The following is a 16,756-nucleotide window of genomic DNA, read 5'->3' on the forward strand; positions in this document are numbered from 1 at the left end:
TCATGATCCTTAAAATTAAATAGAGAGTAATAACACTAAGGTCACAAAAATCTAAGTACAGGAATAAGTAATATTAATGACATAAAATGTTCATATGTAATTAAGCACCAAATGAGAATCACAGAAAATGACTATGAGTTCATTTGAGGAAAATGTCATTGTAGCTTTATTATTATCTTTTAATAACACACTTGTTCCACAAAGAATTTTAGACAGTTGATAATATTATGTATTGGAGCTAATGAAAAATGTGTAGCTAAGAGAATAATAATATGAGAAAAAGAGGGGAGTGTGAGAGTATGTACTCAAAGCTTGAGGAAACACTCTGGCATGCCAGCCAAAATGGTCTTCATTAAATAATTAGCGATAGGTTATATTGAGTTTTTATCTCTGTTCTCTGCCTCAGAGACTGACTTCTGCAAAGGCATCTGCTACTCCCTTATCTACTGACTCTGGCTAAATTTAGCCAATGGGCTGCCCTGGAAAAGGATCAAAGGAAGAGAGTAAAGTGAGGTTAGGATATTAATTTTCTTATGTTGCTTAGAGCAGGCCTCTAGTAATTTATTCCTTTATTAAAATTCCTTAAAAGTATTCTCATTTGAATGAGTCCTCTGCTCCTTTATTGAAATGATACAATCTCTAAGTGGTTTAAAGCATGATTGAATGCTAGGTTTACTTAATTTTTTGATAGCCATTAATGCAATAAAAATATTTGAAATTTGGAAATTTAAATATATCATCTAAGGTTCTATGAGAAGGGAGTCTAGCACTGAAAAATTTTGAAAAACAGAAATGATCACAATTTATCCTCATCGTATTCACAATTTAGTGTTAGTTTTTGGCTACAACTTAGAGTCAAGAAAAAATTGGTATGTTTCAAATCTCATATTTTTATAATGTTTGTTTACATTAGACTTTTAATGCCTAATTAACATAAGGCATTAATATCATAAAACATTTTTGTATTGTATCCTTTTTACTAGAGGTATGTTTTCTAGATTTTTTTCTCCTCATTTCCCACTACCTTCTCTGGGTATTTCACTGTTAACTGTTCTACCATCAGGATATATAAAAGTAAATAAATGGATGAAAATTTTAGTATGCCATCATGACAAGGGATTTGTCTGGAAGGATCCTGAAATTTTCCATTAAAAGGAAGTTTTTCCATTTTATTTAGATTCCATATCGCCAAAAAGATCTGGATAGTTGTTTTCTGCGTCAAACGTCAAGAGAACAAAGTGTTATTTACAATGATGGGTCTATTACCAAAGTGTTATTTACAATGATGGGTATATTACCCAGGTCTGTTAAGTAGATCTGATGTTCTTAGTATAAAGTTCTGATATTCAGACCTTCTATCTTTCTATCTTAGTAGCAGGATCTTGTTTGCAGTACTTAGATCATTGTTGTCTCATACCTGTTTAATTCTGTGATGCAGCAAACAAAAATCCTTAATGCCAGCAAAGGTGACAACTGGCAGATAGATCTTGGAAAGATGAGCCAAAGTTTCGTAAAAAAATCATCATTTTGATTTTGTTTCTTTTTTTAAATTTAATTTTGGTCAACTTTAGAGTGTTCAGATTGTACACTCTTTGCCTGGCTCTTTGCTCAGTGATCATTCCTGTTGGGGCCGTAGGGACTGAGCCCTTATAGTGCAAGGTGTAGGCCTTACACACAGGTCATCATGTGCAAGGCAAAAACCCTAGATGCTGTACTCTCTCTGGCCCAAATTTTAATATACATAAGAAGAATACAATTTTTTTATATTTTTCTCAGGGAGTAGAGTAAAAAAATCGAGTATTTCTCTTGGTACACGCTGTATATTTTGCCAAGCTTCATTAAGTTCTTGTTCAGTAGGCAGTGAAGAATCTAAGGAAAAATACTTTTTCTGAAACTTTTGACCTTTATCTTGTTTTTCACTGGTTAATCCTTTATAAAATCTATTTTATTCTTCCTTCTCAGATTCTGCTTATGAGATGTCGAAGAATGAATATTCTTTGTCAACTGGAGATGTGATAAAAATTACTGGTCTTAAAATTAAGAAAATCATAGCTGAAATTTGTGAGCATATTGAAGGTCGTGAATATTCACAATTGGTGGAACTGCCTATGAATTTTCCAGGTACTGTATCTCTTACCTATTACTCATTTGTTAAACTATCTTGTGTTGTGTGCATGTATATAAGTGAGAATAATAAAAAAGTGGTAGTTTTTCATTCCAGAGCAATGAGTGAAAAAGTTCAAATTCTTGTAGTTCAATGCTTTCAAGGATTGTTAGAAGGCAAAGATGCTACTTATTGCATCTTTTAACTTCAAAAAAATTTCACTAACATAGCATTACAATGTATGTTCATACAACCATCATTTTAGTCAGCTTCTACATAACATCAGGACAATGACTAAGAGTCTACTTATATACTTTACCATGAAATAGGCACCTTTTGCCTGATTTACTAACCTTCTTTCCTACCTTGCATCCGGTCTTAACATTTGATTTTAATCATATGTCTTTTTTCTCATTGTGAACCACTTTTAAGTGAAATCATAAGGTTTTTATACTTCTCCACTTATTTCACTAAACCAGTGACTTTCAAATGTTAACAAAGCGTTTAAAAAATCACTTACAAACCTTATGAAAAAAACTATATGTTTTATTTCTTTTTGCATAAAATCTTGCACCTAATGGCGCATATAATTAGAACTTACTATATATTTGTTAACAGTAAAGAGGAATTCCGAAGTAAAGGTGGTTTCATTAAAGCAGATTTTCTCCCTTTATTCTGTTGGGTAGTTGTTGACGATTTTTTTATTTGTCCTATTTTCTAGACCAGTGGTTGTCAAACTTTCCCTATTAAGGTCGAGGTCATAACTTACTTGAAATAGACTTATTACATGAAAGACAGAATCTGTCAAAACTCACATGCGCCTGGTTGTGATGTGTTCATGACTGTTCTCAGTGGTCACATCTTTTAGTTTTGAAACTCCTGTGCATTCTGGTTATGATGCTTGTCATTGGGTACTGTGGTGTTCACATGTGCAGTGGGATGCACTCCTGGCCCAAGGTGTTTGCACACCTTTAGTTGCTGTGCTTACCACATGTCACACACTCCAATTGCAGCACCTGGGGGTATGGAAAACATATCTAACCTGATCATGCTTGGGTACATGTGGGTGGCACCAGGGATCAATCTTGTGGCTGCACACTTGCAAGGCAAGCACAGTCTACAAGAAAGTCTCCTCTTATACCCACTCTTCCCCCCCAGGCTTTCTCTTTTCCTCTGTTTCTTTCTCTCCTCCACTCCATCCTTGGGCCAGGGACCTTGGTAACTCACAAAGGAGTTTTTAAGTTTTAAAACATTTAGTTAGGGACAGGCCTGGAGTGATAGCACAGCGGGTAGGGCATTTGCCTTGCACAAGGCCCACCCGGGTTCGATTCCCAGCGTCGCATATGGTCCATATGGTCCCTCAAGCACTACCGGGAGTAATTCTTGAGTGCATGAGCCACAAGTAGCCCCTGTGCATCACCAGGTGTGACCCAAGAAGAAAAAGAAAAAAAAACATTTGGTTAGGGATGAATAGATAGTGTAAGAGGTAAGGAGTTGGGCTTGTATGCAGCCAACTCTGGTACAAATTCTGGCACCATATATGGTTCCCCAAACACTGAGAGGGATCACTCCAGAGCACAGAGCGAGGACCAGTTCTGCAAGCTCTAGACCCCCTGAGCTGATTTATTAGCTTATTGTTTTCCTCAACTATTCATACTCTATTGTAGGCAGCCACATATACACAATATTTGTTTTTCATTGTTTTTGACAAATGCCACAAGGACAGTTTTTTCACACTGAGTGAGCTCAGAATCAGATCAAATCAAGTCAGTATTGCAAGCAGAATCTTTCAGAGTCATTAGATATGTCAAATAATGACAAAGCTCTGAGATTAAACTTTCAAGGAAGCTGACCTTTCTATGATGGTCAAGCTGCTGGTTTTGCTATTAAGGCTGGCTGTTACCTTTGAAGACTTGTGGAGCTGAAGGGTGTGGGAAGATGGGAATAGAGAAATACCACAAGCTTTCTCTTCTTACCAAGTCAGACATTTTTTAAATAAATGTTTCCCAGATTGTTTCAGTATTCTGGCTAATTTTCAGAATTTAGAAAAATTAATTCTGACAATTCACTTTTATGAAGGAGATATAGTTTTTCACTTGTCTTTACCTCTTTTGCTGATATCTGTGCTAAATATACAAGTTAATGTACTTCTGTGCTGAAGTACATTAATACAGATCCAAAATTTTCATGACATTTCCAAGGTTCATATGGACATGATCATGAAAAGGATAACTTAATAAGGTCTTAGAGAATTCAAATACTCTACTGATGTCCTACTCAGCCTTTGACCATCGAATATAGTTTTATAGATGTAGTTATAACAATTGCAAATTCAAGCAATAGTCAATAATGGAAGGGTTTTTTTTTTTTTTTTGGATCTGGCAAGCACACTTTTACAGCATTAAGTAGGAGTTGATTTGCTAAAATGTGAATAGGGACTTCAATTGCAGTATATGTCACTGGTTAAGTCCTATACTAATGTTGTGTTTTCATTCGTCTCTATTTTAAAATCTTCTATACGGTTTGAAATAAAAAGCAGTCATTTCAGTTTTTTATGAAAATAAATGTACTACTTTAAAAGTACAATTTGTTCTTTTAGAAGACAGTTCTCTTGACTGAGCTTTTTATGATCAAGAAAATATGTCATTCCTGCCAAAAACAACAGAAATATGTTCTGATATTTGGTAGTTGATTGCACTAGCCCCATAGATTGGTAAATCATGTAATGTTTGGAATGTAGTGAACTCAAATTTCTGGATTACTTCCTGGAAAGATTTGTTCCTACTCTGTAGTGTTATGAAGCATGGATAATAAATGTCTTTTCTTTAGACATGAGAAATATCCTGAACGTGTTTCAATATATTTTTATGATGATCAGTTTTTTCCTGAATGGCATTTACATAAGTGTCTGAACCATATGTTCAAGGAAAGTTGTGATTGCATCTATAAAACCTCAGTTACAAGACTAGACAGAAGAATTTTTTTGTTTGAATTTTAGATCATAGTCTATGAGTTTTATTATGGCATACAAATTCTGTTGTTGGAAGTAAGAGGCATATAAGAAATGTGATAGTGGAGTTTAGGAGTGGTGAAATTTCTACTAATCTATATTTTATCCTGTCCATCTCTCACATCAAAATGAAAATTCTAATAATGAGCCAGACACGGTTATAAATACTTTTGTGAAGAAAACCGATCTAAATTATGTGTATGTAAATAATATTAATTGAATTCACATTTTACATGTGAGAAAATGAAGGAAGGTCAAATAACCTGCCTAAGATCACATTGAGGGTGGTTGCATTAAATCTAACTGTTTTAATTCACTGGTAGAAATGTATGAAACTGCATATTTCTGTGCACTCACTTAAGTCATTTTCATGGCTATTTCAGAGACTTTAATTCTTTGCCACGCTATCCACTATATTTCAAAATACATTGTTTCAGTAGTGGTACTGGGTGAGAAAACACTTTTGCAAAACTAAATAGTATGGTTTCAAGAACATGCTTTGAAATATATTATGTTTAATCATAAGAGACAGTCAATCTACCAAAGCCAGTGTGATAATGAAGATCCACAGATATGAAGACAATCCCTGGATATGCAGCATCTATTTTTTGTCACATTCAGTGAATTTTCTAATGCCAAAAAGAATTAAAGTCACACTTCACAAGAAATAAGAATGGGGATCTGAGCTGTAGCGCAGCGAGCAGAGCGCTTGCCTTGCATGCAACTGACTCAGGTTCGATCCCCGGTCTTCTATAAGTGCCTCCCCAAGCACGCCAGGAGTGACTCCTGAGTGAAGAGCCAGGAGTAACCCCTGAGCACTGCCAGTGTGTTTCCTGCCATCCCTATCCAAAAAGAATAAATAAATAAGATTGTTAAAAATTCACTATATACAACAATTTTTTAAATATGGTCATTGATCACTGTCCTCCCGTTGTTCATCGATTTGCTCAAGCAGGCCCAGTAACGTCTCCATTGGAGACTTTGTTGTTACTGTGTTTGGCATATCGAATACATACATCACAGGTAGCTTCCCAGGCTCTGCCACACAGGCAAGATACTCTCGGTAGCTTGCCGGGCTCTCCCAGAGGGGCAGAGGAATTGAACTTGGGTCGGCCATGTTGGCTGCGTGCAAGGCAAATGCCCTGCCACTGTGCTATCACTTCAGCCCTTTATATGGTCAATGAATTTAAATCATGCTTTTACAGACAAGCTTCAGACAATGTTCCTTAAATTATTTCTATTAGAACAATGGCAATCAGGTGACCAAACAATCCCTAGGTAGCCTTGTAGCTAGTGGGTTGATTTACCACATTTTCATTAATTAGGTCAGCAATGAAGCAAAGAGAGCAAAAGAGTATTTCTGTTATTTGTCTTGGCAAAGCAAACAGCATGAGCTTCACGCCTTAGTGGTTCACCCTGAGCAACAAGCCCATGGGGTGATATAGTCAGGCAAGGTGGGTGCCAAAAACATCACAGAGGAATGCAGAGTTTGGGAAGTCCTGTATTTGTGAGCGGCAGCTGAAAACTTGGCTACTTTTGCTCTTGAAGAAACAAAAACATCGTATCTCTCCAAACTTGTGGAGTCAGAAAAGCTCCTTTGGGGAGAGGAGATATCTTGCAATATTTCTCTAGAGAGAGATATTCTGCATCATTTTTATACTGGTCAGGAGACAAATCTATTGCGTACAATGCCTGAGGCATGTAAAATTGCTATAGGAAATTATCTCCTGTGATAGCTATATCCCTTACAATAAGACTCATTAGCACAATTTTAAATATACATGTGGCATATTTAGAAAAGTATTTTAAAAAATGGTTGACAGAGCCTGGAGAGACAGGGTAGCAAGTAGGAATCTTGCATTGCATGAACTCAGGTGTGATCTCCAACACCTCATACGGTACCCCCAGCCCACTAGTGATGATTCCTGAGTGCAGAGTAGGAGTAAACCATGAGCACAGCCAGGTTCAGCCCCCAAACAAGCAAAAAAACTGGACTAATAATAGAGATACTTCCTTAAGAAATTAATTAAGGTTAAGTTGCTAAAATTCATGGAACCTGTCTCATGTGCACTGGTCTGCAAATATTTTTATGTTAATATTATAAAATTATTTCTAAAAACATTATTCTCCCAACAGTTAAATTTATAAAACTATATACTTAGTTGATTCATAACACTCAATATTACATTCAATGGTCACTCATTCTGTTTCATCTACCATTGAAATGACAAAATTTTTCATGTTTAGCCATTTTATGATTGTAACTGATTTTTTCCAGTTACTTTTCACTTTTCATCTACTATTTGACTAAAATGTCATTTTCTCAAACCTAATCAGAAAACCTTTAGGAAAAATACTTAAAATATACGACTTCATAGTTAACATTTTATCTTCTGGGTTTTGAAGGACTCTTCATTAAAAGAAGCAAAATATATGGCAGAATTTGCTCCTATTTTTCCATCTGGATGTTATGATGACACATAATTCAGAAAAGCCCTAAATAAGGCTCCCTACCTTTTCAGCAATTTGCTATTCAAGGAATCACAGGCTATTTTTCCAAATTTTCTGGGTCAACTTCTAAAGGCATCTCTTCCCCACTGTGCTCACTTAAGCAAAATGAATATAGCTCTGTCTGTTACCTATTTTCCCCAGAGTATTTTCCTAGACCAAAAAAACCTAGGATGTATGATGCAAGAAAATGTGAAATAATTGAAATGCCCAAGAAATTTGGGATTTTACACTAATTTTTAGTTCCATATTTGGTCTAATTTTTTCCTTTACTTTTTAGTGCATGATCACATTGTTATGCTAGTTCTTAGTCTTTGCATAACTAAAATAGATTTTATCTGAAAGAGAAAGAGAAAGAAAGAAAGAGAATATAGGGCATGAAGATAGCACTGTGGTTAAAGCTATACGCCTATGTGCCTTGAATGCAGCTGATCTTGGTTCTCTTTGCAGCAACATGGGTATCACCCTGGTGGCCCCAGGGCCTGGGCACTGCAGGACTCAAGCAGCACCATATATCCTGGTGCTTGAATTCAATGGCAGTTATTTGGCCAAGAAATAAATGAAAAGAGCACTGCTTGGGAGTCTCCCCAAATAAAAAGTATAAATCTTAAAAATTTTTTTAGATGTGCAGTGTTACAACACCCAGCACCAAACTCCTCCACCTTAGGGCCCTTCCTGTCCATCTCCACTTTCATGTTTACCTAAGTTCTATGTTCAGTAATCTAAGGGTTAATTTCTATTGGACATTTTCTATTATCTTGCTGTGTTTCCTTGTGTATTTTTTACAAGTAAATCATCTGGTATTTATCTTTCTCCTTTTGATCTATTTTGTGTGATATAATACGCAATTGGTATAGTGTGCATATATCTTCCTGAACTAGTGTTTTTATGTTCTTTGGATAAACCTATAGGAGTAGAATTTCTGGATCATATGATAGTTCTATTTTTGGCTATTTTTTAAATTTCCATACTGCTCTCCATAGAAGTTGAAATAGTTTATTTTCCCTCTAGCAGTGAATGAAGGCTCCTTTGCACCACAATGACTATTGCTTTGACCATTTTTTTTTCTTATAAGTCTTTTCCACTGACCATCCATATCTTGTTGGAAATTAGAAAATCTAAGAATCTATGATACTGCATTGTAGCACTGTCCTCCCATTGTTCATGTATTTGCTCGAGTGGGCACCAGTAACGTCTCCAGTGTGAGACTTGTTGTTACTGTTTTTGGCATATCGGATACATCATGGGTAGCTTGCCAGGCTTTGCAGTGTGGGTGGGATACTCTCGGTAGCTTGCTGGGCTCTCTGAGAGGGGCAGAGCAAAGAATCTACAGAGAAATAAATTAAAATTTACTAAAATTTTGTCACCAGGTTATCATCATAATTATTATTATTTGGTTTTGGATGCCACACCTGCCTGAGCTCAGGACTTACTCCTGGCTCTGTGCTCAAGGATCTCTCCCAGTAGTCTCATGGGATCATATGGGTTGCTAGATATCAAGTCCAGGGTAATTTTATACTGTACTACCTCTCTGCTGCACTTTCCCACTGTACAATCTCTCCAGTCCCACCAGGGCATTACTTCCAGGTGTATTTTCTTTTATTGTACATGTGCACACATGTAGACATACGTTTTGGGGATCTTCGGTGGTGCTCGGCCATATGGGATAGAACGCCAGTTGTCTGCATGCAAAGTAAATGCCTTACCTACTGTACTCTCTCTCTGGCCCCATAGACATATGTTTTCATGCTAAAGGAAAGAAGCTTATTTTTGAGAGCTTGACTATGTCATTAAATGTTCTTCTAAATATAATTTTGATTTTCTTGTCCCTCATGTATTTATACTGTGTGACTATTAAATCCATCCAGAACAGCCTTTTATGCAATTTATGATATAATGAGCAGTCTTTTAACTAAAGTTTTGTCTGCAATTCTTATTATCATAACTCCATATACATGAAATTATGACTTCTGAAGTAAAAATGTTTTTAGAGCTTTTGATGAATATTGCTAAATCATATTTCATAAAGTGTCTGCCAACTTGCATTCCCATCAGGAGCTAATAAGAAGACCAATCTAATTGCTTTTTTGAAGCCATTGCTTAACTGTCCACCCTTTCCCTTTCCTATTTTCAAAAATTAATAGCTTTATTGAATGATAATTCACAAAGCATAAAATTCAGCTGTTTAAAGGACACAATTCAATGATTTTATAGTAATTCTGCCTCGTGTGTTTTTAGTAACAGGAGTTTAAAAATCTCCAGAATCCTAGAGAATGGTTAGTCCAGACAAAAAAGGTGGTAGAAAATCATATGCTCATAAATTCAGGGGATTCAGCTTTGGATATCAACTAGAGGGAGTCTGTGTACTCTGCAGGCAGCTAGGAGAGGACCCAGTGGCTCTCTCTCGCTGCCTATGTTCGATGAACTCGGGCCACTCCCCCACCCAGGTCGGCCAATGTCATGGGCAGGCGAAGAGGGAAACCAAGGGCCAGGCTGATTGATGATCAGTTGCCGTTTATTCCATTCTCTCCATGAGCCTGTTCCAGTTTCACGAAGCTCCCCATTCTAGTCCCACATTGCCCCTCATTCCTGTCTCCTCCTCTCTCTCTCGCTCATCTCTCCGTGCTCCTTCTCGCTGCCTTGTCTCTCCCTCATCTCTCTCTGACTCTGTGCATTGGGGGTAGCCACCACACCCCATCTGGTAACACAATTAATATATGAAAGCCCTTCTTCCGCTCAAAGGCAAAATGCCACTTAGAGATATTTCTCCTCTCCCTAGTCCAATAAATTAGTTAACATCTTAATTCTACTTCTTAATATTAGCTATTTTGTATGGATACAGTAAGAGATACACTGAGCTTGTAAGGTGGCTCTCCTGGGGACATCTCACTATATATCTCAGACTACAGTGCTCAGGCCAGATTAAACTTTACTAACCCTAACAGGGTCCTAATCTAGTTGTTACTTTTAGATCATGGATGAATTTGTCCATGGCCATGCAGTTAAGTATTATGGCACTCTGGCCTGGCCCATTTCGATGCTCACAGCTTGCCCTGGATCCATCCAGTCCCGTGTCAGGACCCTGCTTTTGGGGTGCTAGGAAGTAAGGGCAATGAGGCTTAAGTCGAGAGAGCAGATGCCCAGGAGTGAATATCATTCGGAGTCAATTAACTCCCAAGTTACAAAAGCGTAGCATTAACTGTCCCCTTGTGTCCATACAAAAAGGACACTCCTCTGAATTAACTATGCAGAGGACTTAAGGAGAAGAGAAAAGCAATATTTACAAGTTAACAGAGTCTGATTAGGAGATAAAGGTGATTCACTGGTTGGGGAAGCAGAGCACAAAGAGTTTACAAATCAGTACGGAAATTGAGCTCCCATTTGACCCAGCAATACCACTCCTGGGAATATATCCCAGAGAGGTAAAAAAGTATAGTTGAAGTGACATCTGCACTTGTTTGTTCATTGCTGCACTCTTTACAATAGCTAGAATCTGGAAAAAACCTGAGTGCCCGAGAACAGATGACTGGTTAAAGAAACTTTGGTACATCTACATAATAAAGTACTATGTAAATGTTAGAAAAGATGAAGTCATGAAATTTACATACAAGTGGTACAATATAGAAAGTATCATGTTAAGCAAAATGAGTCAGGAAGAAAGGGATAGACATAGAAAGATTGCATTCATCTGGGGAACATTAGTAACAAAATAGGAGACTAACACTCATAAATTGCCGAGATTAGTACCAGGAGGTTTACTCCATAGCTTGGAGGCCAGCCACACATGCTTGGGGAAAAGGCAGCTCAGATAAAGAAGGGAGCACCAAATAAAGAGTGTTTGGAGAATTCTCCCAGGATGGGAGAAGCATGCTGAAAGTGGACTATAGACCAAACATGATTTCCACTCAGTGCCTCTTTTGCAGACCACAACACCCAAAAGGAGAGAGAGAACAAAAGGGAATGCCCTGCCATGGAGGCAGGGGGGTGGGGGGGATCGGGGTGGGAGGGATACTGGGATCCGTGGTGGTGGAAAATGGGCACTGGTGGAGGGATGGGTGTTTGATCATTGTATAATTGAAACCCAAGCACAAAAATTTGTAAGTCTACAACTGTACCTCATGGTGTTTCAATAATAACAATTAAAAACAACAACAACAACAACAACAACAACAAATAAATAAATAAATACAGAGGAATAGGAGCACCATGATTGGAGTAATCCAGTAAAACAAAGCTCCCTGTGGCAAGGCAGAAAGGATAAACCAATGTTATCCTAGAGGAGTCCTCTGAACACATGTAAGAAAAAAAAAACCAATTGTATATTTATTCACATAAAATGGAACTTTCTGTTCATCAGATACTAGGAAGAAAAGCACTTTTTCTTAAATAACAAAGTGACAATATTTTGAAAAAATGATATCAGTAAAATGTAAAACAAAACAAAACAAAAAAACCTAAATAGTTGGGTAATGGACAAAAGACAGAAGAAATTCAGGTGACTTTCAATGATTTAGAAATTAGTTTGTTCTTATTAATGCAAATTAAAATAATAGAGATAATTTATTACTACGTTTGCTGCTTTTACAACTATATTATTATTATATAATTATTATATAATTATATATAATTATTGTCAAATGGACATCCTTAAGTCCATCTGAAGGGTGTAAAGAGCTAACTTTTGAAAATAAGTTTGATAATAGATTTAACATTATTTCTGAAAATAAATTTGAAACACTATTTTAAGAGTCATATCTGGCAATGAGGGCTCATGTAGAAACAAAGGTAGATAATGAGAATACTTATTTTTTCATTTCTGCCCTCCTAGAAATAGTAGTCTCCTGGGTGGAAAAAAATCACTCTTTACTGTTTGAGACTTTTGTTTAGTGATTCCATGTATTAGAGTTTTTTCTAAGGAAATAATCACCCTAAATGATTTTTAAAACAAAATAATTAATTTAATTAAACTAATTAAACACTCAACTAAACATTAAAATAGCACTGTAGCACTGTCCTCCTGTTGTTCATCGATTTGCTCGAGTGGACCCAGTAACGTCTCCATTGTGAGACTTGTTGGTACTGTGTTTGACATATCGAATGTGTCATGGGTAGCTTGCGAGGCTTTGCCATGTGGGCGAATATTCTCGATAGCTTGCCAAGCTCTCCGAGAGGGGCAGAGGAATCAAACTCGGGTTGGCTGGGTCGGCCGCGTGCAAGGCAAACGCCCTACTGCTGTGCTATTGCTCCAACCTAAACATTAAAATAATTAATATAATTAATTTTAATGCCTGAAAATATGGAAAAAGTAAATTATGACACACCTTTTATACTAAACAGCACTAATATCATATCTGTGAAAAAATGTTTGTGTATTTTTTATTTTTGGACCACATCTGTGCCCAGGGTTTACTCCTGGGTGTGTGTCAGGGATTCGGCCTGGCTGACTAGGGGGACCATATGTGGTGCCAGGGATAGAACCCGGTTGCTGAGTGGAAGGCAAGTGCCCTAGTCATTGGATTATCTCTCCAATCTAATGAATATTTTAAAATTAAAGATGTAATCATTGTTTGATATTAAATGACACAAGTGAGGCACAAATGAATGTACATACTATAGCCTCAATGTTGTCAAAATATTTCTATGTTCGTTAAGATTGAAAAAAATAATCAATATTTAAAAAACTAAGGACTGTTTTCGCACACTGATGTGTTTTGCTGGCTTTATTTATTAATTTCTTAACCAATTTCTCTAAATTTGGAAAATGTTAATACTATCTATCTTATAAAATTTTTTAACAATTAATTTAAAATAATTTTTTTAATGTAAGGTTACTGCTATTTATTCAAGCCACTGATTAGCTGATTGAATTGGGCATGAATTCCACCTTACTTTTTTTTCCCTTTTTTTCTTTTTATATTTATTTATTGAATCACTGTGGGAAAAGTTACAAAGCTTTTAGGTTTATGTCTCGATCATACAATGGTCAAACACCTTTCCCTTCACCAGTACTCATTTTTCACCACCAAGAACCCCAATATACCCCCCTCCCACCCCTCCCAATGCGTGTGAGGCAGATGATTTCTACTTAACTTTTCTCTACATTGATTACATTCATTATTTTGACAAAAGATGCACTATTATTGTTTTGAATTCGTCCCCCCCCAACAATCAGAATTGCTGAAAAGGCATTGCAAATATACTTTTCTATAGCTGGTTATGAGAATCATATAATGATTTTGGATTTCTGCAAAGAGCCGGATAATTATGAGATTGGTTTCTGTGTGTCTGGTGTTATGGCTGGGCCAGAGAGTGACTTGTGGGGGGCAACTTGTGACCTCAGTAGGGTGTGAAGGACAAGCTGGTACCGCCCCCCTTCCCATGAGACTCCAGTTGCCCCGTCACCTCCGGCTCATACCTGGCTTTCCTGTAAGCTCTGAGGCAGCGGCCACCTTGTTGCTGGGGGGGGGGGGGGGGGGGGAAGCAGAAAGGAGCAACACCCTTTTCCTCCCGGGGAGTCATGGCACCATAGTTTAACACTTGGTCCATTCACTTTTCTGCCACCAGCTGCTGGACTCTGGATTTAAGTACTTTTGCCTCTGGAGCCATGGCTGTGTCAGAGAGCCACTTGTGGGGGGCAACTCGTGACCTCAGTAGGGTGTAAAGGACGAGCCGATACCACGCCCCTCCCCATGAGACTGCAGTTACCCCTTCACCGCCGGCTCATACCTGGCTTTCCTATAAGCTCTGAGAGGGTGGCCACTTTTATGCTGTCCAGATGCATTTCTGCCAAAAGCCGCTAGGTTTTGAGATTTGTTTCTGAGTCTCTGGGATCATGGCCATCAATCAGCTTGATGAGGAGCCAGAGAGGCTGTTTGTAGGTGGCGACTCAGGGTCTCATTGGGATGGGGAGGAAAGGGCCGGTTCCACCCCCATATGGTGAGGCCCCGTTTGTCTCGTCACTGCAGGCCCAAACCTGACTGTCCAGTGGCCTCTGGAGCATGGTGGTCACTGGGCCTCCAAGGGGAACAGGCCAAGGCACGAAGCCTATTCCCACCTGGAGTGGCCCAGCTCCACTAACCTACTGCAGTAATAGGATGCATTTCTGCCAAAAGCCTTTGGGTTCCGAGACTAATTTCTGAGTCTCTGGGATCATGGCTGTTAAGCAGTTCGATCAGGAACCAGAGAGGCCATGCCTCCAATTATATAGCTGAGCTGGAGGTGGTTTGTGGGTGTGTCTTCCATATACCTAACTTTTGACTATTTACTTTCTTGGCAAACTTTGCCCCAAGGTCTTGGTGTATGGCCAAAGGTACAGCAGCAATTTGGGAGTATCTGAAAGCCTGATGGTGCCATCAGGCTGCTGATGTACTCACCTTACAGGTACAGATTTACCTGCTGGCGACACCATACCCCCTAAAATAAATTTTTATAGATGAGTGGACCAGATAATACAGGGGTTAAGATACATGATTTGCATGTGGCCAGCCTCAGTTAGATCTCTGGCTCTGCAAATAATCCCTTGAAACAGCTAGGGTGACTCCTGAGCACATAGCCAGGAGAAGCCCCTGAGCACTGCTGAGTGAGGTCCAACCTGCACTCCCTCCCCCCAGCCCCAAATAAACAAAGAATTAAATGAAATGAGGTGACTATTAAGTGCTTATTATAAAATTTTGCAGTTAGGAAGTACTCAGTGACTGTTTTTCCTTTTTGGGGGGGGTCACATCCGGTGATGCTTAGGCATTACTCCTGGCTCATGCGCTCAGGAATTATTCCTGGCGGTACTTGGGGGACCAATGGGAAGCTGGGAATCGAACCCAGGTCTGCTGCATGCAAGGCAAATGCCCTACCCACAGTGCTATTGCTCCAGCCCCACTGTTTTTCATTCTTTTTTCTTTTTTTCTTTTTCACAAAATTTAGAAGCTCCAGTTTGAGTAGGCCACGTTCCAGTTCTCTCCTAGTTTGAAAGCATCCTCTGGCTTTTCAGAGTAATGAGTCTATTATTGTTAGTTTTTAATGATGTGGCCAATTTTTATATTAAAATGTAGACGGAGTGCATACTCCTCCCTCAGTTGACTTTAGCTAATATTTTAATGAGAAGCCAAAGATACTTGTACTAGGGAAGCTAGCACGTCCATATTTGCACCCTTGTTAATAAAGGTTCCCAACATTAGGAAATTCGTCTTTATTTATCTCAGAGGATAAGAACAATTTCAAGCTTAGTCTCTTTGTTCTTCCTTAAAACTGTCTGTGCCAATATCTATATAGTCTCAAGAAGTTTGACAGGCATTATTCGATCTCAACACTTCTTAATGTTTACTGGCCAGGTACCAATATATCTGGCACCCAACATGGAGCTTTCCAGATTAAATCTGATTAAATCTAGGGCAGAAGTGGTGGTGGGTTCAGTGCTGAGTTAAGACAGTACTTTCAAGTTTGTTTTTCAAGTTGTTTTTATTTTGTTGCCTGGTAATATGGGATCAAAAGTATGTGCTTGAAAAGAAAATGTGCCTTTTTATATGCTCGTGAATTCAGGGAAAAAGTTCAGTTCTCTTTACCATGCAAATCAAAATCTATTTAAATCATAAGCTCTAAAATCCATTTAAATGTTATGGTTACATCAAAAAATTATATCTCTTCCTAATTTGAATTTAATGTAAACGGATTTTTAATTGTTTTGTATAACCATGGGTAACAGATTTTTTTGAAAGCTGGATGGCAAAAATCAGCAGACATGTCAGACAAAGCACAACATTAAAGGAAACACCACAGCATATGTTGACAGTTACAGAAAAATTGCTGCTGTTTTCACCCTTCACACCAGAATAATTTTTTCAATATTTACCTCCCATGTGTAGAGAGGGAAACATATGGGACATTACATAATCATAAGCATAAACAGGTGGCTACTTAGGTACATTTAATTTGCAAGCAACATCAATACTGAACAAGGCATTCAGTGTCACATGGCTCCCAACTCTTTCCACTAACATTTCATTAGCAAAATTAAAATCATTAAAGTAGACGGAGTGCATACTCCTCCCTCAGTTGACTTCAACCACCTTTTAGACCTGTGAACAAAAGGAATTTTCAAAAATTTTGTGGCATTTTGCAGTTTCTTTTGTTCAAGGGGACTT

The 16,756-nt window shown here is 38.0% G+C and overlaps 1 protein-coding gene across 1 annotated transcript in view; it reads left to right on the forward strand.

Moving 5' to 3' along the window:
* The window catches only part of THEMIS (thymocyte selection associated), a 103,188-nt gene that overhangs the window by 44,012 nt on the left and 42,420 nt on the right, over positions 1–16,756 (forward strand). Inside the window, exon 2 of the mRNA XM_056126237.1 lies at positions 1,963–2,121. Coding sequence (XP_055982212.1) covers positions 1,963–2,121 — 159 coding nt within the window. The remainder of the gene's footprint in view (positions 1–1,962; positions 2,122–16,756) is intronic.

This window comes from Sorex fumeus, unplaced genomic scaffold, assembly GCF_029834395.1.
Source record: "Sorex fumeus unplaced genomic scaffold, SorFum_2.1 ptg000061l, whole genome shotgun sequence".
NCBI lineage: Eukaryota > Metazoa > Chordata > Mammalia > Eulipotyphla > Soricidae > Sorex > Sorex fumeus.